The sequence below is a fragment of the Sus scrofa genome, chromosome 6 (assembly GCF_000003025.6).
Source record: "Sus scrofa isolate TJ Tabasco breed Duroc chromosome 6, Sscrofa11.1, whole genome shotgun sequence".
NCBI classification, from domain to species: domain Eukaryota; kingdom Metazoa; phylum Chordata; class Mammalia; order Artiodactyla; family Suidae; genus Sus; species Sus scrofa.
The window spans coordinates 125,946,110-125,967,844 of record NC_010448.4 but is presented as its reverse complement, the minus strand read 5'-3'; the positions used below and the strand labels follow the sequence as shown (position 1 = coordinate 125,967,844).

General features: G+C 34.8%; 1 protein-coding gene across 2 annotated transcripts in view; it reads right to left on the bottom strand.

Annotated features, from left to right (window-relative positions):
- The window catches only part of PIK3C3 (phosphatidylinositol 3-kinase catalytic subunit type 3), a 148,156-nt gene that overhangs the window by 70,909 nt on the left and 55,512 nt on the right, over positions 1-21,735 (bottom strand). For both annotated transcript variants that reach the window (XM_021093598.1, NM_001012956.2), the window contains 4 exon segments: positions 15,671-15,856; positions 8,143-8,297; positions 5,908-5,998; positions 275-342 (listed from right to left, as the gene is read on the bottom strand). In XM_021093598.1, the coding sequence (XP_020949257.1) occupies positions 275-342; positions 5,908-5,998; positions 8,143-8,297; positions 15,671-15,856 (500 nt within the window).

The following is a 21,735-nucleotide window of genomic DNA, read 5'->3' as shown; positions in this document are numbered from 1 at the left end:
ACTTAAATAGCATAAAAGGCAAATAGATATCAAACTGAAAAAACTCATTACCTTACCCAGTTTTATCTTAGATCCTGGAAAGTTAGTGAAGGCAGAGAAACAGTGGTGTTAACAGGCATTTCTGTGAGCACAGTTGCAAAGGAATACAGTTAGATATATATACTGCATCTGGGCTTTTGATTACTGCTTATACCTTATTTTAAACTGTTTACAGTATAGGAAAAATAGTTCAAAACAGTGATGAGAAAATACACAAAAAAATTATTTCACATACCAGTATAAATAATTAGCCAGTGTTGAGTTTTTGCAGGCTCTTGATATCAGGAAGGTACACAGATCTTGCTGAAAGAAATGTATATAAATTTTTATCACCATCTGCTATTAACAAAGGGGAAAAAAGAGTCTACATTTGCCTATCAGTCACCTACATATCTATGCAACAGACTGAATTTTCATGCATTAGTCTATCCCTCTATTACTCCATCCTTCCTTCCGATACTTATTTTAAACCAGGCAATATGTAAGAGGCTAAGGACGGCAGGGTTCGCAGAGTTCCTTGCCCTACTGAAAAGCTAACAGTTGGTGGAGGAGAGATGCCTTAAAGAATGTCATAGAAATAATTTAGATTGAGAGGTCAGAATAGGCAGCAATAAAGATGTTATATTAAGGAAAGACCAAAATAATAGTATGTACAAAGGCCCTGAACCTGACTGTTCAAGGAATTGTAAAAAGGCTCAATGTAGCTGAAATATAGTGAACACTAAAGTAAAGAAAGGAGGGTAAAAGGTAGGCAAAGATCAACTTGTACAAGACCTTTAAGGTCACAGTACTGAGTATGGATTTTATTTTCAAAGCAATCGATACTTGACAAAAGATCTTAAGCAGGAGAGTGAGATGGTCTGCTTTACATTTTCTGAAAAAGACTCCAGTTTCTCTGAGAAGTATAGACCTGAGATCGGTTAGGATGCTATTATAATAGTCTAGGAGAGTGAACGGTGAAAGTGGAAATGGAGAGAAGTAGACAAATTATTAAAATATTTGGGAAGGATAACTAATAGAACTTGCTGATGACAGGAAGGAAAGAAAATTGACAATCACTCCCAAGTTTATGGATTGAGCAAATGGGTTGATTTGTTACAACACAGATGGAAATTTCAAGTAAGGATCAGGAAAGAGTGCAGGGAGAGATTTATATTTTGGAATATTAAATTTGAAATGCCTGTCAGATATACAACGAAGATCAAGTAGGTATTTGGATATATGAATCTAAAACTCAGATGAGAGAAATGTTCTAGAAATATAAATTTGAGTTTATTGGTACAGCCTAGGGCAAGAATATAAATTGAGAAAAGAAGAGCACCCTAAGGAACAATAAGATGTCAAGCAGCGGAGAAAGTGCTGACAAAGGAGACTGAGAAGGAACAGCCAGAGAAGTGAAGAGGAAAACAAGGGATGCATGGTATCATCCAAACCATGAAAAGAGCCAGTTTTTTGAGAAGGGAGTCATTTACTTTGCTGAATAATGCTGGGAAGAACTTGAAAGCATGGACAACCACAAACATTAAAGTCATTTGCGACTTTAGCAAAATAAGTTTTGATATAATGATGGGAAGCAAAAGCCAGAATGTTGTGGATTAAAGACTGGAAAGAAAAGAAGGAGAATCAGGATGTATAAGTAACTCCTCTGAGAAGCTTGATCACAAAGGGACGTAAGAAAATAAGGTGCTATTTTGAGGGATGTGGTAGTAAAGGAGAATGTTTTGTTTTGTCTTTCCTTCTGAATTTTTAAATACATATCTGAATATTTGGAAAAGAAGAGAACATATCTTTTAAAGGAGTTATATTTCTTCAATGTAAGAAAACAGAAGTAAAGTATGGGGACAGATTCATCTGTAAATCTGGTGATGGAAAACTGAGGCCCTTCTTAGCTAATAGCTTCTATTTATTTCCATTAAGTATGAGGCATAATTGTGAGCTAGAGACAGGAGGCAAGGTGTGAAGAATAATAGAAAAGGTATGAAAGAGCTGCTGCAGAGTGGGGAAAGCAACCCATCTAGAGAAATATAAGAAGGCAGTCAGTAGGGAGTGCCCGCCTGACCTCTGTGGTCATGAACTTACAGCAATACTAGCCTGCTAAACTAGGTGATTTCTTCAGCAACATTCAAGCATAGAGAAATCAGGTAATTAATTAGGCTTATCAAGGTGTGAGATTTTGTAAAAGAAATCAAAAGTATTAGTAAAAAATGATGAAAATTATCAGCCCTGGGATAAAAGCTACATTCAGAGGAAAACAAATATTGAAGGGCATTGTTAAACAAAGAAAGGGGTAGAGATCAATGGATTAGACTTTTCAATGCAGGAGAAGTACTTAAAAACTAAATTAGAACAATAATAAGAGGCTGTTATTGCAAAGTAAATATGTCAGTGCTTTTAGAGGCAATGAGAATCTTAGCTCCAATTTTAGAGCTAAAATTTTTTCCCTGCATTTTAAATGTGTAGCATTTAAAAACCCAATAATGAAACACCCCAATCAGAAAGCCATAATATAAGACTGAATCCCTGAGTTTAATAGGTGGAATCTAGGCATAAAGTTTACATTTGACTACATGAGGATATTATACTTTATAAAAGTATATAATAGTGATGTATATAGTTAAAGAGAAAATACATGTACTTCATTTGACACTTTTTTCATTAAAAAATTATTTACAGAGTTCCCGCAATTGCTCAGTGGTAATCAACCCAACTAATATCCATGAAGATATGGGTTCTATCCCTGTCCCTGCTCAGTGAATTAAGGATCCAGCATTGCCACAAGCTGAGATATAGGTCACAGATGCTGCTTAGATCCCATGCTGTTCTGGCTGTGGCACAAGCTGGCACCTGCAGCTCTAATTCGACCCCTTGCCTGGGAACTTCCATATGCTGGGGGTGCGGCCCTAAAAAGCCAAAAAAAAAAAAAAAATTACAGAGCATAAAAAGGGGAGAGCTAAATTTAAAAACATTTGTGAAAGAGGAAATACGTAAATTTTTAAACTCGTCTGAATAAGCAATATTTTAAAATTTTAAAACAGGCAAAAAGAAAACAATCCGATATTGAAGGCATAGATATAAGAAGAAATGATGAAAAAGGATACAGTTAAGTACATCTATATAGTTAATGATTATATACAACAATATTATCTAGTTTGAAGGTTAAATAAGATAGAGCTAAATTACTGGGTAAAAATTATATACAAGTAAAGAAGTATACTGTGTTGGAGGAGGGTAATCTGATTATGTCAGATTTAAAGTTAAGGAAGATGTTAAAATATATATAATTCAGGAAAGGGATTGATAAGGACAATGTAACTTCTAAGATGGGGGTACAGATGGAGGGTGGAGAGGGAATCCAGTCAAATACAGACACGAAAAGAATACATACATACACACAAACACACACATGCACACATATATAAAGAATAAAAAGTACCACATAAAATGATGAAATAAATCTAAAATAGCTCTGATCACAATAAAAGCAAAGGGAGTCAAAGTTTTAGTTAAAAGGCAACAATGTTGAACTGGATCAACAAACAAAATCTACTTATATGATGTTTCTAAGTTACAAACCTAAAATATAAGGCCACAGAAACACTGAAAGGAAAGAACTGAAAAGTATCCCTGTGAATTCTCAAATGGACAAAGCTCCATTAGTATCAAACAGATTTAAAGGCTTAAAAAGCATGAATAGATTATAAAGAGAGTTAATAGAAGTATGCAATTTACTTCAATGCGTCTAATAAAATAGCTTCGAAATGCTTAAAGCAAACACCAACAGTAAAGATAAGGAGAAACTGATGGGGGGGGCTACCCTAATTTTTTTTAACACATCAAGCAGAAAAAAAAACTAAGCAAAGGTACTAAAGTTTCCGACAATGCAATGAATAAGCTTGCTCTAGTGACTTATGTACAATGATGTATCCCAACAATTGGAGAATAGACCTTCTTTTCAAGAACTCATGGACTTTATTTAAAAAATAAATAAATAAATAAGACACTATCAAGAATCCAGGAGTAGACTGGAATGCTGTCTTCCGCAGTGATCAGAAGAGAGGTAAGTCATCGTGGGTAGATATCACCTTGATATTATTAAACACTTATTTAGGGATGTATTAAAGGTGATGACTGCTGGTACAGTACTATCACTCCTGGGGTCAGGGAAAAGGAAACAGCACTCAAATGATCCCCATAGTTTTCACAAAGAAGGCATAGATATAAGAAGAAATGATGGATTATCAGAAACTATTAAGGAACTATTCAGCTGAGAAAATATAAAATGTCTTAATCACTGAGTAACAATAGACAGGTTCATCAGGCAAAACAAAAACATCAGAAATATATAAAAACAATTTTACTTTTAACCTAAAAGTTTTCAGTAACAGGTAGTGTATAAAACTATATTCTGAACATAACTTTCAAAATCCAATCACTTCACACAATCTTCAATGTAAACTACCCTAGTTCAGGCAATCACCAACTCTCACCTGGATTATTTCAGCAGCTTCCAAATAAAGTTTGTTTGACTTGGCCTACAGACCCTGTGTGACATATCTCCTGCTCTTTCTTTGAGTCGTCCACCACGCTGCCTTCTGCTCACTCCCCAGAGCCAGGCATGCAGGTCTCAGACACCAAAGTTCTGGTCATAGCGCCTCTATACTTGTCCCCTCTGCCTAGAGTGTTCTTCCCCCAGATCACCACATGGTTGCTATCTCACCTGCTTCATCTCTATAAAAGACGGTGCTTTTCCAGGGAGACCTTTCCTGATCAATCTTACCAATATTGCGACCACCTGACCCCATTCCGATATTCTCTATCACTCTTCTTCAATTTATTTTTCTCCATAGAAAGCAGATACTATTATCTCTTCTACTATATATAAATATTACTATCATCAGCCCAAACACTAGAAAGTATTCCATGAAGATAAAGATTGTGACTGTTTTATTCTCTGCTACATCATCCCCATCACCTAGAACAGTTTCTGGTACATATTAAGAGATCAAAAATATGTGTGAATGAATTGATTAGTGAACCAATAAGTAATTCCTTAGCTTTGAAAGGGCAAAACAATTAAACTGGAGCTGAACGGGTTCCTTAAAGGAATCCCCTAAGGATTCCATGAACCCGTAATTTAAAATTTTTTTCAATATTTTTTATTCTATCAAGAGGTAGGATATGCAAGCTTTAACAGTTAATAGTGAAAACAAAAAGTCATTCAGTTATCAATAGGTAGCTCCTAAAATTTGACTAAAAGCAATAATATATACATTTAAGAAATCAATTGAACTTTCTAATATCAAGCATGTATTATTTATTTTCAACATTACTGGTATGAAAAATTCTTTTCAAATTAGAAGACTTAGAAAAATCAACAATATATTCTAGATCAGTTTCTGCAAATGCACTCCTAAATGCACTTTTCAGAGTAGCACTAGCCAAATAGACCTGTTTTACCTCAAAAATTAGTCTGCTTAGCTAAAAGGATTTAATTCAGCTAAAAACAGCTGCTTATTGTATTATATCCATATCAAAGTCATAAATTTCTACAATGTAATCACAGATGCCAACAATAACAGTAGCACTCATAAATGTTAACAATAAATATTCTGAGTTTCCTTAATAAAATATTTAAGCCCAGTTATTTTCACACTGCATGTAAATCCATTAGATCCAATAAAATGCCTTGAATTGAAGATGGCACTTTTTACTACGAGGAAAAGTTATAAACATGTATCACAAAACCAAGTTATTTAATAAAGTTGTAATATTTAGTTTATTAATCAAAATCAATGGTTTTAAGACCAACATAAAATGTTTATCTGGTAGAATCTCTCCTATAGAAAATTTGAAAAGCTTTATACTCACTTCCAGACTTTCACCATCTGAACTTTCTTTTGTTTTAGATGCAGGAGGAGGGGAAGACACTGGAGGAAGAGGGCTGGTTATAATTTGGGAGCTGAAAAAAATAACAGGAGGTATCACTGATATTAAAATATTCTTTCCATAAGAGAAGATACACAGTTTTTATTTTTTAGCACACTTCATCTGAAATGTGTGTGGTTAAAGCATCACTTCCTAGAGTATGTTCTGTGTAGCACTAGAGAGTCACATTATGTTACAGAAAAAAAGGCTATGTAGTCAAAGAATATGGGTAATAGCCTCTTTGAGATATATATTCAACTTTGCATGCATTAAAGTTTCTGATAAATACTATGCATATATTTTAAAAGCACATTTTACTTTAAGCCAGTATTTTCCAAACTTATTTGGCCACAAGACAACTCCTACTTTAAAATAAATAAATAAACAAACAAACCAAAAAAAAAAAAAATACAAATTAGTGACTGGAAGACCATAATTTCAGAAATACTGGGTTATAGTTTACATTCTGTCATAAAATCTTAAATAGACCGCCAATAAAAAAATCTAGGTGGCAAAAGTAAGGATGAAGGTAAATAAGCATGACTAGGAGTTCCCGTAGTGGTGCAGTGGTTAACGAATCTGACTAGAAACCATGAGGTTGCGGGTCAGTCCCCGCCCTTGCTCAGTGGATTGACGATCCGGCGTTGCCGTGAGCTGTGGTGTAGGTTGCAGACGCGGCTTGGATCCAGAGTTGCTGTAGCTCTGGCATAGGCCGGTGGCTACAACTCCGATTCGACCCCTAGCCTGGGAACCTCCATATGCCACGGGAGCAGCCCAAGAAATAGCAAAAAAAAAAAAAAAAAAATCATGACTAGAGACTAAAGGCCTCCAAAGCACAGTGTAAGAAAATGTAAGGGTCTCTTCTCATAAAAAATAGAAAAACATAAAGCAGCCTTAAGGAAAAAAATGTTTTTTCCTATGTCTCAGTTCTCCTCCAAATAAAAAACAGAAGCTAAAAACAGCATTATCATCAGGAAAATTTCAGGGAGTTCTCGTCATGTCTCAGTGGGTTATGAACCTGACTAGTATCCATGTGGATTTGGGTTCGATCCCTGGACTTGCTTAGTGGGTTAAGGATCCAGCATTGCCATGAGCTGTGGTATAGGGTATAGACATGGCTTGGATACGCATTGCTGTGGCTGTGGCATAGGCCAGCAGCTGCATCTCCAATTCAACCCCTAGCCTGGAAGCTTCTTTATGCCATGGGTGTGACCCTAAAAAGCAAGAAAAAAAAAAAAATTCTGAAATATAATCTTGTGATAATTAAAACTGCCCTAATTCAGATAATCTGAATTCTAGACCTCATTCTGTAATTAACAAATCTCATGACTCCGCAAAACAATTTTATATCACTAAGCCTCAGATTTCTCACCCAAAGGTTACCATTCATCTCGAATTTTAAGATTTCGTGAAAAGCAAAATGGCAAAGTAGAAAGAAGATGGGCTTTGGAGTCAAGTCTACCTAATTTGCAAGATAAAAGACTTAGGGCAATTTACTAACTTCTCCTTAAATCCTTCATATCTATATTAGGGATATGAATAACTGCCTCAAAGGATTCCTACAACAAGTTTAATGTGTGTGGACCATCTCCTGGTATCTGCTACAGAAGGGGGCATTCTTAATTGTTATTACTGTTGAAAGCTAACATTCAGCTAACATGTTGTTTTAACTACTATAGAAGCAAAAGCCAGTCAATAAAAATATATATCTTTAATAAAATATTTGAGTCCACTAACATGGCTTGTCCTTTATTTTATTTTTGCATGAATTAATAACACTAACACTTACCAAGTACCACGTGTCACTTTTCTAAATGCGTATGTGTATTAACTCATTTATTTACTCTTTCAACAACCCTTAAAGATCAGTTACTCTTGCTATTTCCCCAATTTTTGAGCTAAGAAACTGGGGCCACACAGAGAATATTTAACTTACACAAATTTACACAGCTAGTAAGTGGCAGAAGGAAGATTTTAGCTAAGGTATTCTGACTCTATAGCTGCAAAACACTGCCCTGCAATATACTAGTTTGTGTTCTGAGAGTGCATATGCCACATTCATTGGTGAAACTTCAAACTTAGTACCAACTAGGGTTTGGTACATCTGGAGAAAAAGAAAAGACTGAAAAGGTGGAAAACCATCAGATTTGAAAATTAGTCCACCTTAAATTTCCATACCTATCTATTTCTGCAGAACCTATTCCAGAATTTGACACACTCTCTGACACTGAACCCTGACTTTCCTTCTTGGTAGGTTCTAATCCATTCTTTATGTCATCAAAATTTTCATATTTGAGAGCTTGGACGAGCTGTAATAGGTACATCAACAAATCCTGGAAAATAAACAAAAAATAAGCTAACATTAGAAAAAAATGCAATATGACTACAGCAAGTAATGTCTAATTATTCCCAAATATAAAGCTAACAATTTACTTTTATCTACCACTTATCAGCCATGTTACTTTGGGCAGTTCACTAAGTTTCTTTCTTTTTAGGGCCACATCCACAGCATATGGAAGTTCCCAGGCTAGGGGTCAAATTGGAGCTACAGCTGCTGGCTTATGCCACAGCCACAGCAATACTGTGTATCTGAGGCATGTCTGCAACCTACACCATAGCTCACAGCAATGCCAGATCCTTAACCCACTGAGTGAGGCCAGGGATCGAACCTGCATCCTCATGGATGCTAGTCCAATTCGTTTCCGCTGAGCTATGACGGGAACTACAGTTTCTTAAACTCTTGGTACCTCCTTGGGTCTTCATCTTTAAAATGGTCAATCACATAAACTTTAAGAGACTGAGTTGTGATGATTTAATCAATTAATGGAAGAAAGTTACAAAATAGTCTCTGGCAGAGTAAGTGATTAGTAAATGTCTTATTTAAATTTAAAGTGGTATCCCCCAAACAAGACAAAAAACAGAAAAAAAGACTGAGATGGTTCATATAAAACTAAAAAATTAATCAAGGACCCTTTATTTAGCAATAGATCATATATAATGGCATTTTAGGTCTAAGATTACATAAGAAACTCTAAATTTTCAAGTTTTCAAAAGAGCTTCTGTTTCATAATCTTTTCTGACTGGCATTTTTAAAAATACAGCATTCTCCTCCACACTCCCCCAACCAAAGCTAAAGCTTTAGAGAATTTGAATTGTTTCTTAAATAGAAATTACAATAAAACAGGTATTTTAACATTCTTGATTAAATGATATGTTTAATTTCTTGCTAATTACCAGTAATGGCTTGAAGAAAACAAATTCCTAAACCTAAATTTCTCATACCAACAATCAATGAGATAATTCATACTAAAAAGTCTCAACAAAGTACAGTTTACTTTTTTTGAGTTTTACCTTAATGTTTTACTCTTTAGGTTTTTAGACTCTTTAGGTTTAATGTTTAGAATGGAAACATTTCCTGTTTTACTCTATAAATGTAGTTCTTAGCCATCCCCAATGACTATTAAGAAAACTCCAAAAATTTTGCTGTTAAAAATTAAGGCACCTGTTTTCTTCCAGTCCCAATTGCCACTCGAGCCCTCAACACTCATAATTAGATAATTTTGAGACTTTGTGACTATTGGTTCAATTTTAGTCACCTTTTTAAGACCAGAAACAAGGTTAAATCCCTAGCAAATATTTCATGGACCACTTTTTCCTTTCATATTTGTAACAATTATAGCATTTCTAATTATATACTTATCTACTCTTTGTCATTTCTGCTTTATTATAAACTCCTTAAGGACAACCTATTTTCCTTTACTTAATACCAAAAAATATTCTTTTCATAATTTTTTCCTTATACTGACATAGTCAACATTTTTTTATAACTGCCCAAATACTGACAAAAAGCAACACACATGATTTTACCACTAAAAATGATTTTTTTCATAAAAAAACTAAAAGATTAACTGGCTTTTTTTTTTTTTTTGGTCTTTTTGTCTTTTTTAGGGCTGCGCTTGAGGCATATGGAGGTTCCCAGGCTAGGGGTCCAATTGGGGCTGTAGCCACTGGCCTACACCACAGCCACATGGGATCTGAGCTGCGTCTGCACCTACACCACAGCTCATGGCAACGTTGGCTCCTTAACCCACTGAGCAAGGCCAGGGATTGAACCTGCATCCTCACAGATGCTAGTCTGGTTAGTTAACCACTGAGCCATGACGGGAACTCCTTTTGTTTTTTATAATTCTTACTTAAATATGATAGTATCAGTGGACAGGGAAATCAACTATAAAGGCTTCTATAGTGTTCTGTTTCTAAAAACAAAGTTTTAATTGGATCAATAAACATTTGATTTTCTATTATTTTGAGATTTATGGCATCTAATGATATAGGTATGCTTACATGTTTATTCTAAGGAAAAAAATTACATAACAGAAAATTGATTAATCAAGTCTCCTTCTTAGGAAGTATAAGTAATTCAGTTTCACTGCTAGTCTTCATTACCAGGAATGCTTGGGAAATGCTGCTGAATGTGTCACCTGGGTGTTTTCCCAATTATAGAAGACTTATTACAGCATGAAATCAAAAAGGCTGCACTGTTATTAAATTTCCCAGGAAGGGGAAATTTAGAAGAAAACTTGTCTTTTTAAGTCACTCATCACCATCTGACTGTGTTGGTCATCTGGTATTCTGTGTTCAAACTACACTTTCCTTCATTTGTGTGAAAATTACAAAATTATAACTTTTGCAAGTCTGTTTATTCATTATACAGATACATCTTGAAAAAAACATAAAATTCCTCCAAGCATGAAGGACATAAGCATACAAGTAGAACAAAACAAACAATCAGATTTCTATCTCAGGCAATACAGTAAAAATTTCCCAATAGCTATGAGCTACTATATAGATAGTGATCATCCTTTTTCTCAAGAACAAGTTAATTCTAATGCTTCAGAGTACAAATGCAACATTCCATGTCAAAATCATTCCTATTTCTTATTGAATTAAGAGTAACTCTTCATATAGGCATTTATAGTTAGAAAGAAAAGGATTCTGACCTTGCTTCTCAGACAGTTACATTTATGCCATACTTCTGTTAAAGCAAAATATTATATTAAAAGAGAAATATTTTCTACTTTTCCTGTACTTTTCATTCTCCTTGTTCTGTCCACTTGAAATGTAAACTCATGTCCAAACTGAAAATCCTACAGTTCCTTCAATATCTACCTCAAATAGCACTTCTTCCTCAAATTCTAACAGGGACTCTCTCCCCTTTTGTGCCACATGGCAATAAGAAATACAGTTTTAAAAATTCCAGAACAGGAGTTCCCTGGTGGTCCACTGGTTAGGACTCGGTGCTTTCAAGGCTGCGGCCAGGATTCAATCCCTGATCTGGGAACAAAGATCTTACATTAAACCGCTGCACACAGAGCCCCCTTCTCCCCCCACCCCCATCCCTCCATCCCCCAAATATCCTAAACACAACATTAAACAAATCAAATTCAGGAAGATACTAAGATTTATTTTACAAATATATGGCTGATATATATTCAGCATACATTCATATATAGTATATATTATACACCAATGTATATAATTGGTATATATTATATACCAATATAGTATATATTAACATTTATTTTATAAATATATGGCTGATATATATTCAGCATACGTTTCATATATAGTATATATTATATACCAATGTTTTTCAGGTAGCATACTGCTATACCTACAGATTATAGGGACCCACCTAACATCTCGCAGAACTAGTAAGAGTAATCGCTAAAGTAACTAGAATAAATAAAACAAAAACCATAGTTTTCCATTATACTTATAAACAGAAATAAGAGATAATAGGGGTGAGGTAATTTATAACAGTAATTAACTGTCACAGAATAAACAGAATTTTTTCAAATGTGAAAAAAATCTTATAAAATTGTGACCTGAACAAAAAAGTCACATATCTCCAGAAAAAAAGATTTAGCATCATAAAGATGTTAATTTTTCCCTAATATATAAATTTAATGTAATTACACTCAAGATTCTGGTAGAGATTTAAGAAAATGACAAAATTATTCTAAAATCCTTAGAAAGAATAAACGTACAAAAATTATAAAGTATTAAAAAAGAAGAAAGGGGATTTATCTAATCGCGTTTAAAGTTATGAAGCAACTGCAATTTTTTAAAAGTATTATACAAGCACAAAAATGGAGGATTCATAAGGATTATCAGCAAAATATAAAAGGCATATAGTATTTGTCTTTATAATTCCAATGTAAGCTACTGACTCAAGAATACGGAAAAATATATACACATTTCTGTTCACCAAAATACATTTATGGCAAAAGATTAGAAATAACACAACTGCCTACCAAAAGAGGTTGACTGGTTAAATAAATTCTAAACTTTTAGTAAAAAATTACGTTATTGTTTAAAAAGAATAAGGTAGATCTATTGATGTCCATAAAGTCTAAAAGCAGTGTTTTTCTACAGACTGAATGTGCCTTTGACATCATTTGCCTTGATATTAATTTGCCTATGTTTCCAGACTTAATAAATACCAAATATATGTGATGATGATAAGAAAATGTCCAAGATTATGCTGTTGAGTGTATAAGGCAAGTTTTTAACAATAAGTATAGGATAGTCCTATTTATATTAATTTTTAAAGAGCTGTATATACACATACATGCATATATATGCTTGCAATTTGCATAGAATATATTAAAAGATGTATGAGTGGCTACCTTTCTGGGGATAAAAAATGGTTGGAGGAGTAGAGATATTAAATGAGTATTACTTTCTATATCACTGTTTCTTTTACAATTAAAAATCATAGCAAAAAAAAAAAAAAAGATGGTGATAATATGGTAAATGATGTGGGAGCAGGAAAGAAACAGACAAAAATGCCATTTGCTTCCTGGAATGGTTAAAAGAGGTTTCCCAGAGATGGTGAGGACTGTGCTGCAGCCTGAAGGATGAACAGGGTGAACACTCCTCTAGGATGATGAAGTAATATATATAGAGAGGCATGGGTACTAGTGGGACTAAGGTATATTGAAAAAAATTAGACAACCTGTCCAAATATTAAAATACAGTATTTCTCATTCAAGTTCTCCAACTGTCCAAGATGTGGATATTTAGACAAAGTAGTCTTTGATGTATCTTTTCATGCTATGATTATATGATTACACAATATATTATTATATACTATATTATCTGTTACAATACCAAAAAACAGTTGAAGTTTATAATATCATAAATATTATACTCCACAGATAAAGCAAACACGAGGAGACTTTTTTTTTCCTAGGGCCGCACCCATGGCATATGGAGGTTCCCAGGCTAGGGGTCCAATCGGAGTTGTGGCCATCAGCCTAAGCCAGAGCTACAGCAACAAAGGCTCCGAGCCGCATCTTCAACCTACACCACAGCTCATGGCAACGCCAGATCCTTAACCCAATGAGCAAGGCCAGGGATTGAACCCGCAACCACATGATCCCTAGTCAGATTCGTTAACCACTGTGCCACGAGGGGAACTCCAAGGAGACAATTTAAACTGATTAGGAAAGTTCCTGCTGTGGCTCAGCAGTAACAAACCCAACTAGTATCCAATCCCTGGCCCTGCTCAATGGGTTGGGGATCTGGCATTGCTGTGAGCTGTGGAATAAGTCGCAGACCTGCTCAGATCCTGCATTGCTGTGACTGTGGCATAGGCTGGCAGCTACATCTCCAATTCAACCCCTAGCTTGGGAACTTCCATATGCCTTGGCTGCAGCCTTAAAAAAAAAAAAATGAAAAAAATAAATAAATAAACCAATTAGAAAACATGAATGATTTTAGTATGAAACATAAATTTACAATCTTTCTGCATATCTATATGAATATAGTCTTCAAAATTTTGCTCCACATAATTTTTCCTTCATAATTATGAAGTGATATTTGCAGCTATTATTACTGTTTTTTTTTTTTTTTTTTTGAATAGGAAACTGAGGTGAGACTAATATATGTTCCCAAAGATATATGGGTACACAGGGTCAGAGAAAAGACAAAATTCAAATTTTAATATATATCTAAAGAATCAGTGCAACTGAATTAAAAGTACTTTTTTCTTAAGCTTAAGTGTATACAATTCATTACTAAAGTAAGTTCAGAGAAAGGGAAAATCAAGAGATAATGACCACAACATTATTTATGCTTTATCTCTAAAACCTCAGAAAAAAAAAAAAAAAAAACCATAAAAAAGGATTTGCTTTTTAGGATGCATGCACTATTTCTGTTTATCCTTTATCTCATAACAAAAATTACAAAATGGTAGAGAAATAGTTCAATACTTGCATGAGTAATAATAACTCCAAAGACAATCAAATGCTTGGCCTCTAAACTTGTGAGGGAATTAAAATTACACAATCAAATATCATGATTTACAATTTTCTATTTAAATTCTGAACCCGCAATGACAGAAGCTGTCTTGACTACAGCCCAGAGGCCTTTATCTAAACTCTGACTCATGTCAAACATAGAGACTTAATAACTTAAGTGAAATTTCTAAAATATTTCATTATTTTAAATAAATATTATAATACATTGTTTTTACTTGTGATACAGTAAAACAAAGATGGAGAAGATAATATGCTGAATCACAATGCTAAGAATTGCTATTTGATAGGAAGGTAAAAAATCCTATCCCCCAAAAATACACTATCTGAGATTTTCCTCAAAATAATCTAGTAGAGGGTAGGGAACGGAGAGGAGAGAATAACTGATGTTAGAGATGAAACAAAACAGACTGAGTTGGCAAGCGCTGAAGACAGGTACATTACAGGTAAGCTTTCACTATACTGTTTCCTTTAGTGTTTAAATTTTAGCATAATTAAATATGTATACAACTATCAATCTCAATAAATGCTGAATATTGCTTCTTGAAATTCAAATACCACTAGGAATTCAAAATAAAATTTTTTTAAAAAAGATCTCTTGTAACAGTTTTTCTACGGGGTAACACACTCCTATGTATATCAAGGCTTGAAAAGAGTCATCTCGTATCCCATAAGCGATAAAGGGTGCATAAAATATTAGGTTAAATTTGAGAACACATTTCCCCATAAAAATAAATAAGTAAAAAATTAGTAGATCCATCTACCTTATTAGGACTTACTAAAATTCCAAACCCAGCAATGCTTTGGGTCAACAGTGTTCTACTTTCCCTGCTAACCTTATATATATATAAACAGCCACAATAAAGTTTGTAGTCTTTCTAGAGGATTTAAAACCACCTTCCAAAAATCTACACATATACACATAATTGTCAGCAGCTTAAAGTTTAAAAGAAGAGTTAGGAAAATAAGATGACCATGCAACTCTAAGCTTTAAAGGACCCAAGGGCTTTTCAAGGCTACAATTAAATGTGGCTTGTTGTAGACTGACTGATAGAGGGGATCTGAATTATTCCCAAGCTGACACTACATTAAACCATTTTTCATTAGAATTCCTTTTTCCAGACAGAGCAATATAAGCTCTGCTGCCAGGTAAATGTCCTGGGAGAGACTGTCCTATCACGTAACAGATCAAGAAGTAAATTTTCATTTCACAGAGGAGTCCTTGGAGGAATATTTTAATTTTACTTCTGAAAATACACATAGTATATCCTCTTCCTTTCTAAAAATTTCTTTCTCTCTCTCTCTCACACACACACAGAGTCTATAATCAGGCTCTAATTTAAAATTACCCAGCTGAAGAGGAGTAATGAATAATAATGCACCTCATCATCTGCCTGCCGTAATCGGGCAACTGCATAACGTCTCACTGTTGGATTGGTGTAATGGGATGATAATAGCTCCAAGGAATCCTCTACATCCATTGGCTTCCATTTTCCCAGAAGTTCCAATGCCTGTTTGGCCTCCTGAGGTAGATCCCAATTAACGCATTTCAAGAACTTTGTCAAAGCCTAAAATAAGAAAAGAATTAAAAATTTGAAACAATATCTTATTCTGAAATAGGGAAGGTCAGGGGTGACTAGCCAGAGTTCAACCTGGTCCTGATGACAGTCACAAAGTCAATAACATACTCCTTGTATAAACATTAAACAAAGTTATACATGCAATCTTAGAAAAATACTGCAGATCAGGAAAAAAAAAAATGTTTCCTGTAAACTTACATTTTTTTTCAAGTCAAACCACTACAGAGTACCATGAATTTCTAAATTTTCTTCAGTTCTTCCTTTCATTTTCGTCATTTTAAAATACCGCAGGAAACAGTTGAGGTGTGCCTCACAAACTCTAAGATGCCTTAAAGAAAACCTTTATTTTAATCAGCATGTGAGACATAAAATATTGCAGCTGATGAATGAAAGAGTCCAAAGCCAAGAAGGGTAGAACTCCACTAACTCCACTCTTGAAATACCTACCTGGTCACTGGTTTTCCTAGATACTCATATGAGAGTCACTGGTTTTCCTAGATACTCATATATGAGGACTCAAACTAAGGTGAATATATGTGTGTTTCTTACTGAAAGAAGTAATTACTGAAAATGACAATAATAATTAAAAAAAAAAACCTCCACAGAAACAAACATAAAAATAGATAAACACAGAAAGGCTAGCAAATATTCTATGATTCAGTTGGTTGTCTGCAGAACCTTTCCAGAGCCTCACTTCTTTAGACAGGTAGTCTTCTTTAGACAAACAATCTTCATAAGACTGTCAGAGAAGTAAACTACCTTGGTGGCATACATAATAAATGCTCTTTAAAGTACAGTGTATGCCTGTTTTCCATAATAAAGCAGTCCCTATTGTCAGATCTCCCTACTGGCAACACTCCTCTGGCTATTTTCTTCTTTCTCCCCTCTATAAATTTATCTCATGAACAAAGATAACTTCAAATTTTTAAATTCCTACTCTGCCCGACACAAAAATCTTTTCATTAGTAATCAAGTTCTCAAGAAAATACTCACCTGGACAACAAAACACAATACTTGTTAGTAAGATATAAAATAAATCTTCATTTCCATCTGTAATTTACTCTTGATTTGACTAAATTAAGGGAAAAGGCACTATGGAGATTATCTAGTCCAGTGTTCAAATTTGTACATAACCTCAATGAAGTAGCTTGCCCATCTCCTCAAAATGGTGGGTAAGCTAGACCTAGAACCCACATCCATTGACTCTCAGCTCAAACTTGTTCCACCATATGGCTCCTCATTACCATTAAGGCACTACCATCTCCTAATTGACTATGCTATGCCCCTTGGAGCTATTACTCTACCAATACTTACCTCCTAAATCCATTCCCAATTCCTGTCAATTATTTTCTGGCACTATTTCCTGTCATTCCCCTCAGACTGATTCCCACTATACCACACATCTAGAATTTGGCACAGCCTTCTAGCTGAAAGCCTTAATCCCTCTTTCTTTTCTAATCATTTCACAAACTGTCAGATGCCCAAGTGAGAAGTGATTTTAATGGCACAACCTCCCATTGTTGGCAGAAATTTAATTTATAACATCTTTGCCAAAAAGAAATCCAGTATTTACGTAAGTAATTCCAATGACTAATTTCCAAAGTATCCATTGTATTTATAGACAGTAAAGCCATTTTTGTTGTTTTTAAACTATAATGAACGAAGATTAAAGTTCCTTCATGTAATTTCTGCCCGTTGGTCAGTTTAACTGTCTGGAAAGAATGAGAGTAAATTTAAACCCCTACCACGTGGATAGTCTTTCCAATGTGTGAAGATAACTCCAATATTATTTAAATATGATTTCCGCTAGATAATAAGGTCAGTCTAGTTTATAAAAGACAAATATGAAAAGCAAACAAAAAACCTTGGTTTCTTTCTCAAAACATTCCTTGATACCTCTCACCATAATCCAAACCTCTAATTCACATTAAACTCTCATTGCCCCCATGCTTCAAAAAAGTTAACCTATTTTATACATGACTAACTCCTGTCTACAAGAAGTTCCTTCCTTATGCTCTTCACCCAAACAGCAGTGTCATCTTCTTTACGGCCACCTTGTCAAAATCTCAACTTTTCCAAGAAGTTTTCAGCAACTTTCAGCTCTTTCTTTAGCAGTTGCCTCAATTTTACTACCTTCACTTAAATGAGGCTGTCCTAACTACCAAATGCTTTTCTGGGCATTCTTACCTCTACCACTGGAGTCTGCATTCCACAAGGACAGCTAACCATTTCTTCCACACCTCTGGCACTCCATTTAGAACCATGTTCGCTCTCCAGATAAGAACACAGACTGCTCTTCTAACTTATTCTATGCATTTATTTTTCACTTCTACAATGTAAATCTAGATTAGATATGGAAACAAAGCAATACTTCTTAAATAACTACAGTGAAAGCTTTTCCAATGCACAGTACAGTAGCAGACTTAATAGAAATGTGCAGGTTACGTACTCATTATAAGCAAATTTGGTAGCATGCTTATGTATTCAAATCAATAACTGAAACAATCTTCCAGATTCTCAGATTTATAGATCTACTAGGAAAATTTATGGAGTACACTGCTGCAATGAAACTTAAGGCACTGTACAAAATTTCACCATTTTATAATGTTAAATGTTACAAATGTAAACAAGGAGATAGTAGAATGAAGGGGGAAACAAGGAGAAGAGGAATGAGAAAGGAAGCATAAGAATTTGAAAACAGCAATAATAATGAAGACATTTAATCTCAGGTCCTTTAAAGCTGCTTTATAGATCTGTGTAAAATAAAGGTAAAGATTCAAACATATTTTATCCCTAGAGCTTCCACAGGTAACTGGAGAGTAGAGGCTTTAGAAAGGGAAAGTGTGTTTGGGTTCAAATCCCAATTTCTGGCTCCAACAATTATTCTTGAGTCACATGGAGCATATTATGTAACTTTTAAGTGATCTATTTTATAAGGTTGTGGTAAAGATTTAGTAAGTTAATGAATGTAAATTTTAAAACTGTGTGCATATATAGATATACAGTATGTATATATTTAATATATACACATATACATATGTACAAAGTACTTGATATATGTAAATTATTTCAATATCTGATACTACTGTTATTTTATTTTTTTTGTTGAGTCCAGCATCAAATGTTAACATTATTGCATGCATTACCATGTTTTATATTAATAGCAATAAATATATTGTTAACCTCCTTTATGATATTATAATCACCTCATTGTTATTTCCTACTTTTAGAATCATGATCACATTTCAGAGCTGAAGACACTGTATTTATCATATGTATTTCTAATGTAATTAATTAATTAATTAATTAATTAAATTTTTGCTTTTTTTTAGAGCTGCACCTGGGGCACGTGGAAGTTCCCAGGCTGGGGTCAAATCAGAGCCGTAGCTGCTGGCCTACACCACAGCCACAGCAATGCCAGATCCAAGCCAAGTCTGAGACCTACACCACAGCTCACGGCAACATAGGATCCTCAACCCACTGAGCAAGGCAGGGATTCAATCCGCATCCTCATAGGTCCTGGTCAGGTTTGCTATTGATGAGCCATGACAGCAACTCCCATATTTCTAATTTTAACTTCAACCAACTTAATTATTAGAAATTTCTACTTTGTTGCTAATGGAAAACCTGTCCCTCTACTCAAGACACTCCTGACACCAAATATGTGGGTTTTCCACAAAAACCAATTCCCTAAGTCTCTGCAGACACTAAATGTCCTATAATTTAACTGAATTCTGACACTCAGTGCAGACTGCTGAGGTTAAGGAATGAGTTTCACAAGACTGCTTCCCATTTCAGATGTCAATGGCAAACACTGGGTCCTCAGGTACCCATAATACTTTGGTTCAACTTGGCTACCTACCAGAGGTTCCCAGGACCCTTCCTTAGGCTCAATAATTTGCTATAATAATTCAATTCAGAGAAATAGTTTACTTATTATTGCTGGCTTATTATAAAATATATAAATGAATAACCAGGGGAAGAGGGACATTAAGAGAGGTGTGAGAGGGTCCCAAGCATAGGAGCTTCTGTTCCCCATAGTTAGGAATGCACTACCTTCCTGGCATGTGGATGCATTCACCAACCAAGAAGCTCTATGAACTCCAATGTTATAGGTTTATAGAGATTCCATTATGAAGGCATGTTTTAATAAATCATTACCTATTCTTGGATTATCAATTCAATCCCCAAACCCCTCTCTCATCTCACCCGCCCCTCCCCAAAGGTCGGTAGTGGGGCTGAAAATTTCCAACCCTCTAATGAGAGATTTGGTTCTGGTAATCAGCTCCAACCTCCATCAGCATAAATACAGGTGTAGTTGAAAGAGACTTATGAAAAACAAAAGATCCTCCTCCCATCCCTACCACTCATGAAATTCCTATGGTTTTAGAAACTCTGTGCCAGGAACCAGATATGAAGACCAAATATATTATTTCTTACTATATCCTCATATCACAGCTATTCTCCTAATATGTTTAATTCAAAACATTCAAAAGTGAAAATATCTCCTCACTTTGCTCCTCTCAACCTGTCATATTTCCTTATTTCAGGCACTCAGGCCTAATTATCTGGGAATTGCCTCCAAGTCACTTTGTATATTATCCTCTCCTTCCTTTGCCCTCCAATATAGCTCTCAAAATCCATGCATGAACTTCAGAATTATGTCTTTTTTTTTCATTCTCAGCTCTACTCCAATCCGCCTGGTTCAACTCTCTTAATACATCACTCGTTAAAATACTTTCTCTTGCATTAGTGGTTTCCTACTGCCAGTGAGATTCACCTCTAAACCACAGAATTCAAAGCTCATTAAAACTTGACTCCATCTCTTCTATTTAAAGAACATTCGGAGTTCCCGTCATAGCTCAGCGGAAATGAATCTGACTAGTATCCACGAGGATGCAGGTTTGATCCCTGGCCTTAATCAATTGGTTAAGGATCCATCATTGCCGTGAGCTATGGTGTAGGTTACAGATGTGGCTCAGATCCTGTGTTGCTGTGGCTGTGGTGTAGGCCAGCAGCTGTAGTTCTGATTTGACCCCTAGCCTGGGAACTTCCATATGCCACAGGTGTGGCCGTAAAAAGACAAAAAAAATTTTTAAAAATTAAAAATAAGGAACATTCATACAAACTATTCTTTCTCCTGAACCTAACACTTTGCCTTACTAATGCTTTTCTTTTCCATGAAAAATGATCATCAAACAAAAATGACCATCAAAGTTTATTCAAACTTTAAGCCCAATCTTAGCTCTGCAAAACCTCACACAAATCCCAGCACACTGATCTTGCTCTCCTTCACATCTCTATTATAGCCGTTACCTAACTGCTTACTGGTAAAACAGTGATCCTTTACAATCATGACTCTAGAAAGAGTAATATTGTTTTTTCGTTCCCGAAGCATAATTGAAAGGCACTAATGTAATGGTTATTTTTATTTTGTGGCTGCACCTGCTGCACGCAGAAGTTCCCAGGCCAGGCATCGAACTCATACCACAGCAGTGACAATACCAGATCCTTAACCCATGGATCCATGAGGAAACTCCATTTTAAATAAACATTTTATGAGAAGAAAGATCACTTCACATGTAAAAGCTGAATTTAAAAAGTTACAATATTCACATTTGGGGTTCCACAAAAATTAGTCTCTTCCTACATGCTATGGACAACAAATTTTAAAATACTTCATAAATTTAACTGATTTTGTTAGATAAACTTATTACTATGAATTTTTCATGTACATTAAGTCTAGACAAGAGGCTTTTTATCCAAAATACTTAAGACAGGTCATTTAAAACAAAATAAGTAGAAAGACCAAATGTAATTAAAAAATAAATCAAAGGTATAACTTTGTAAGAACCAATTTCCACCAA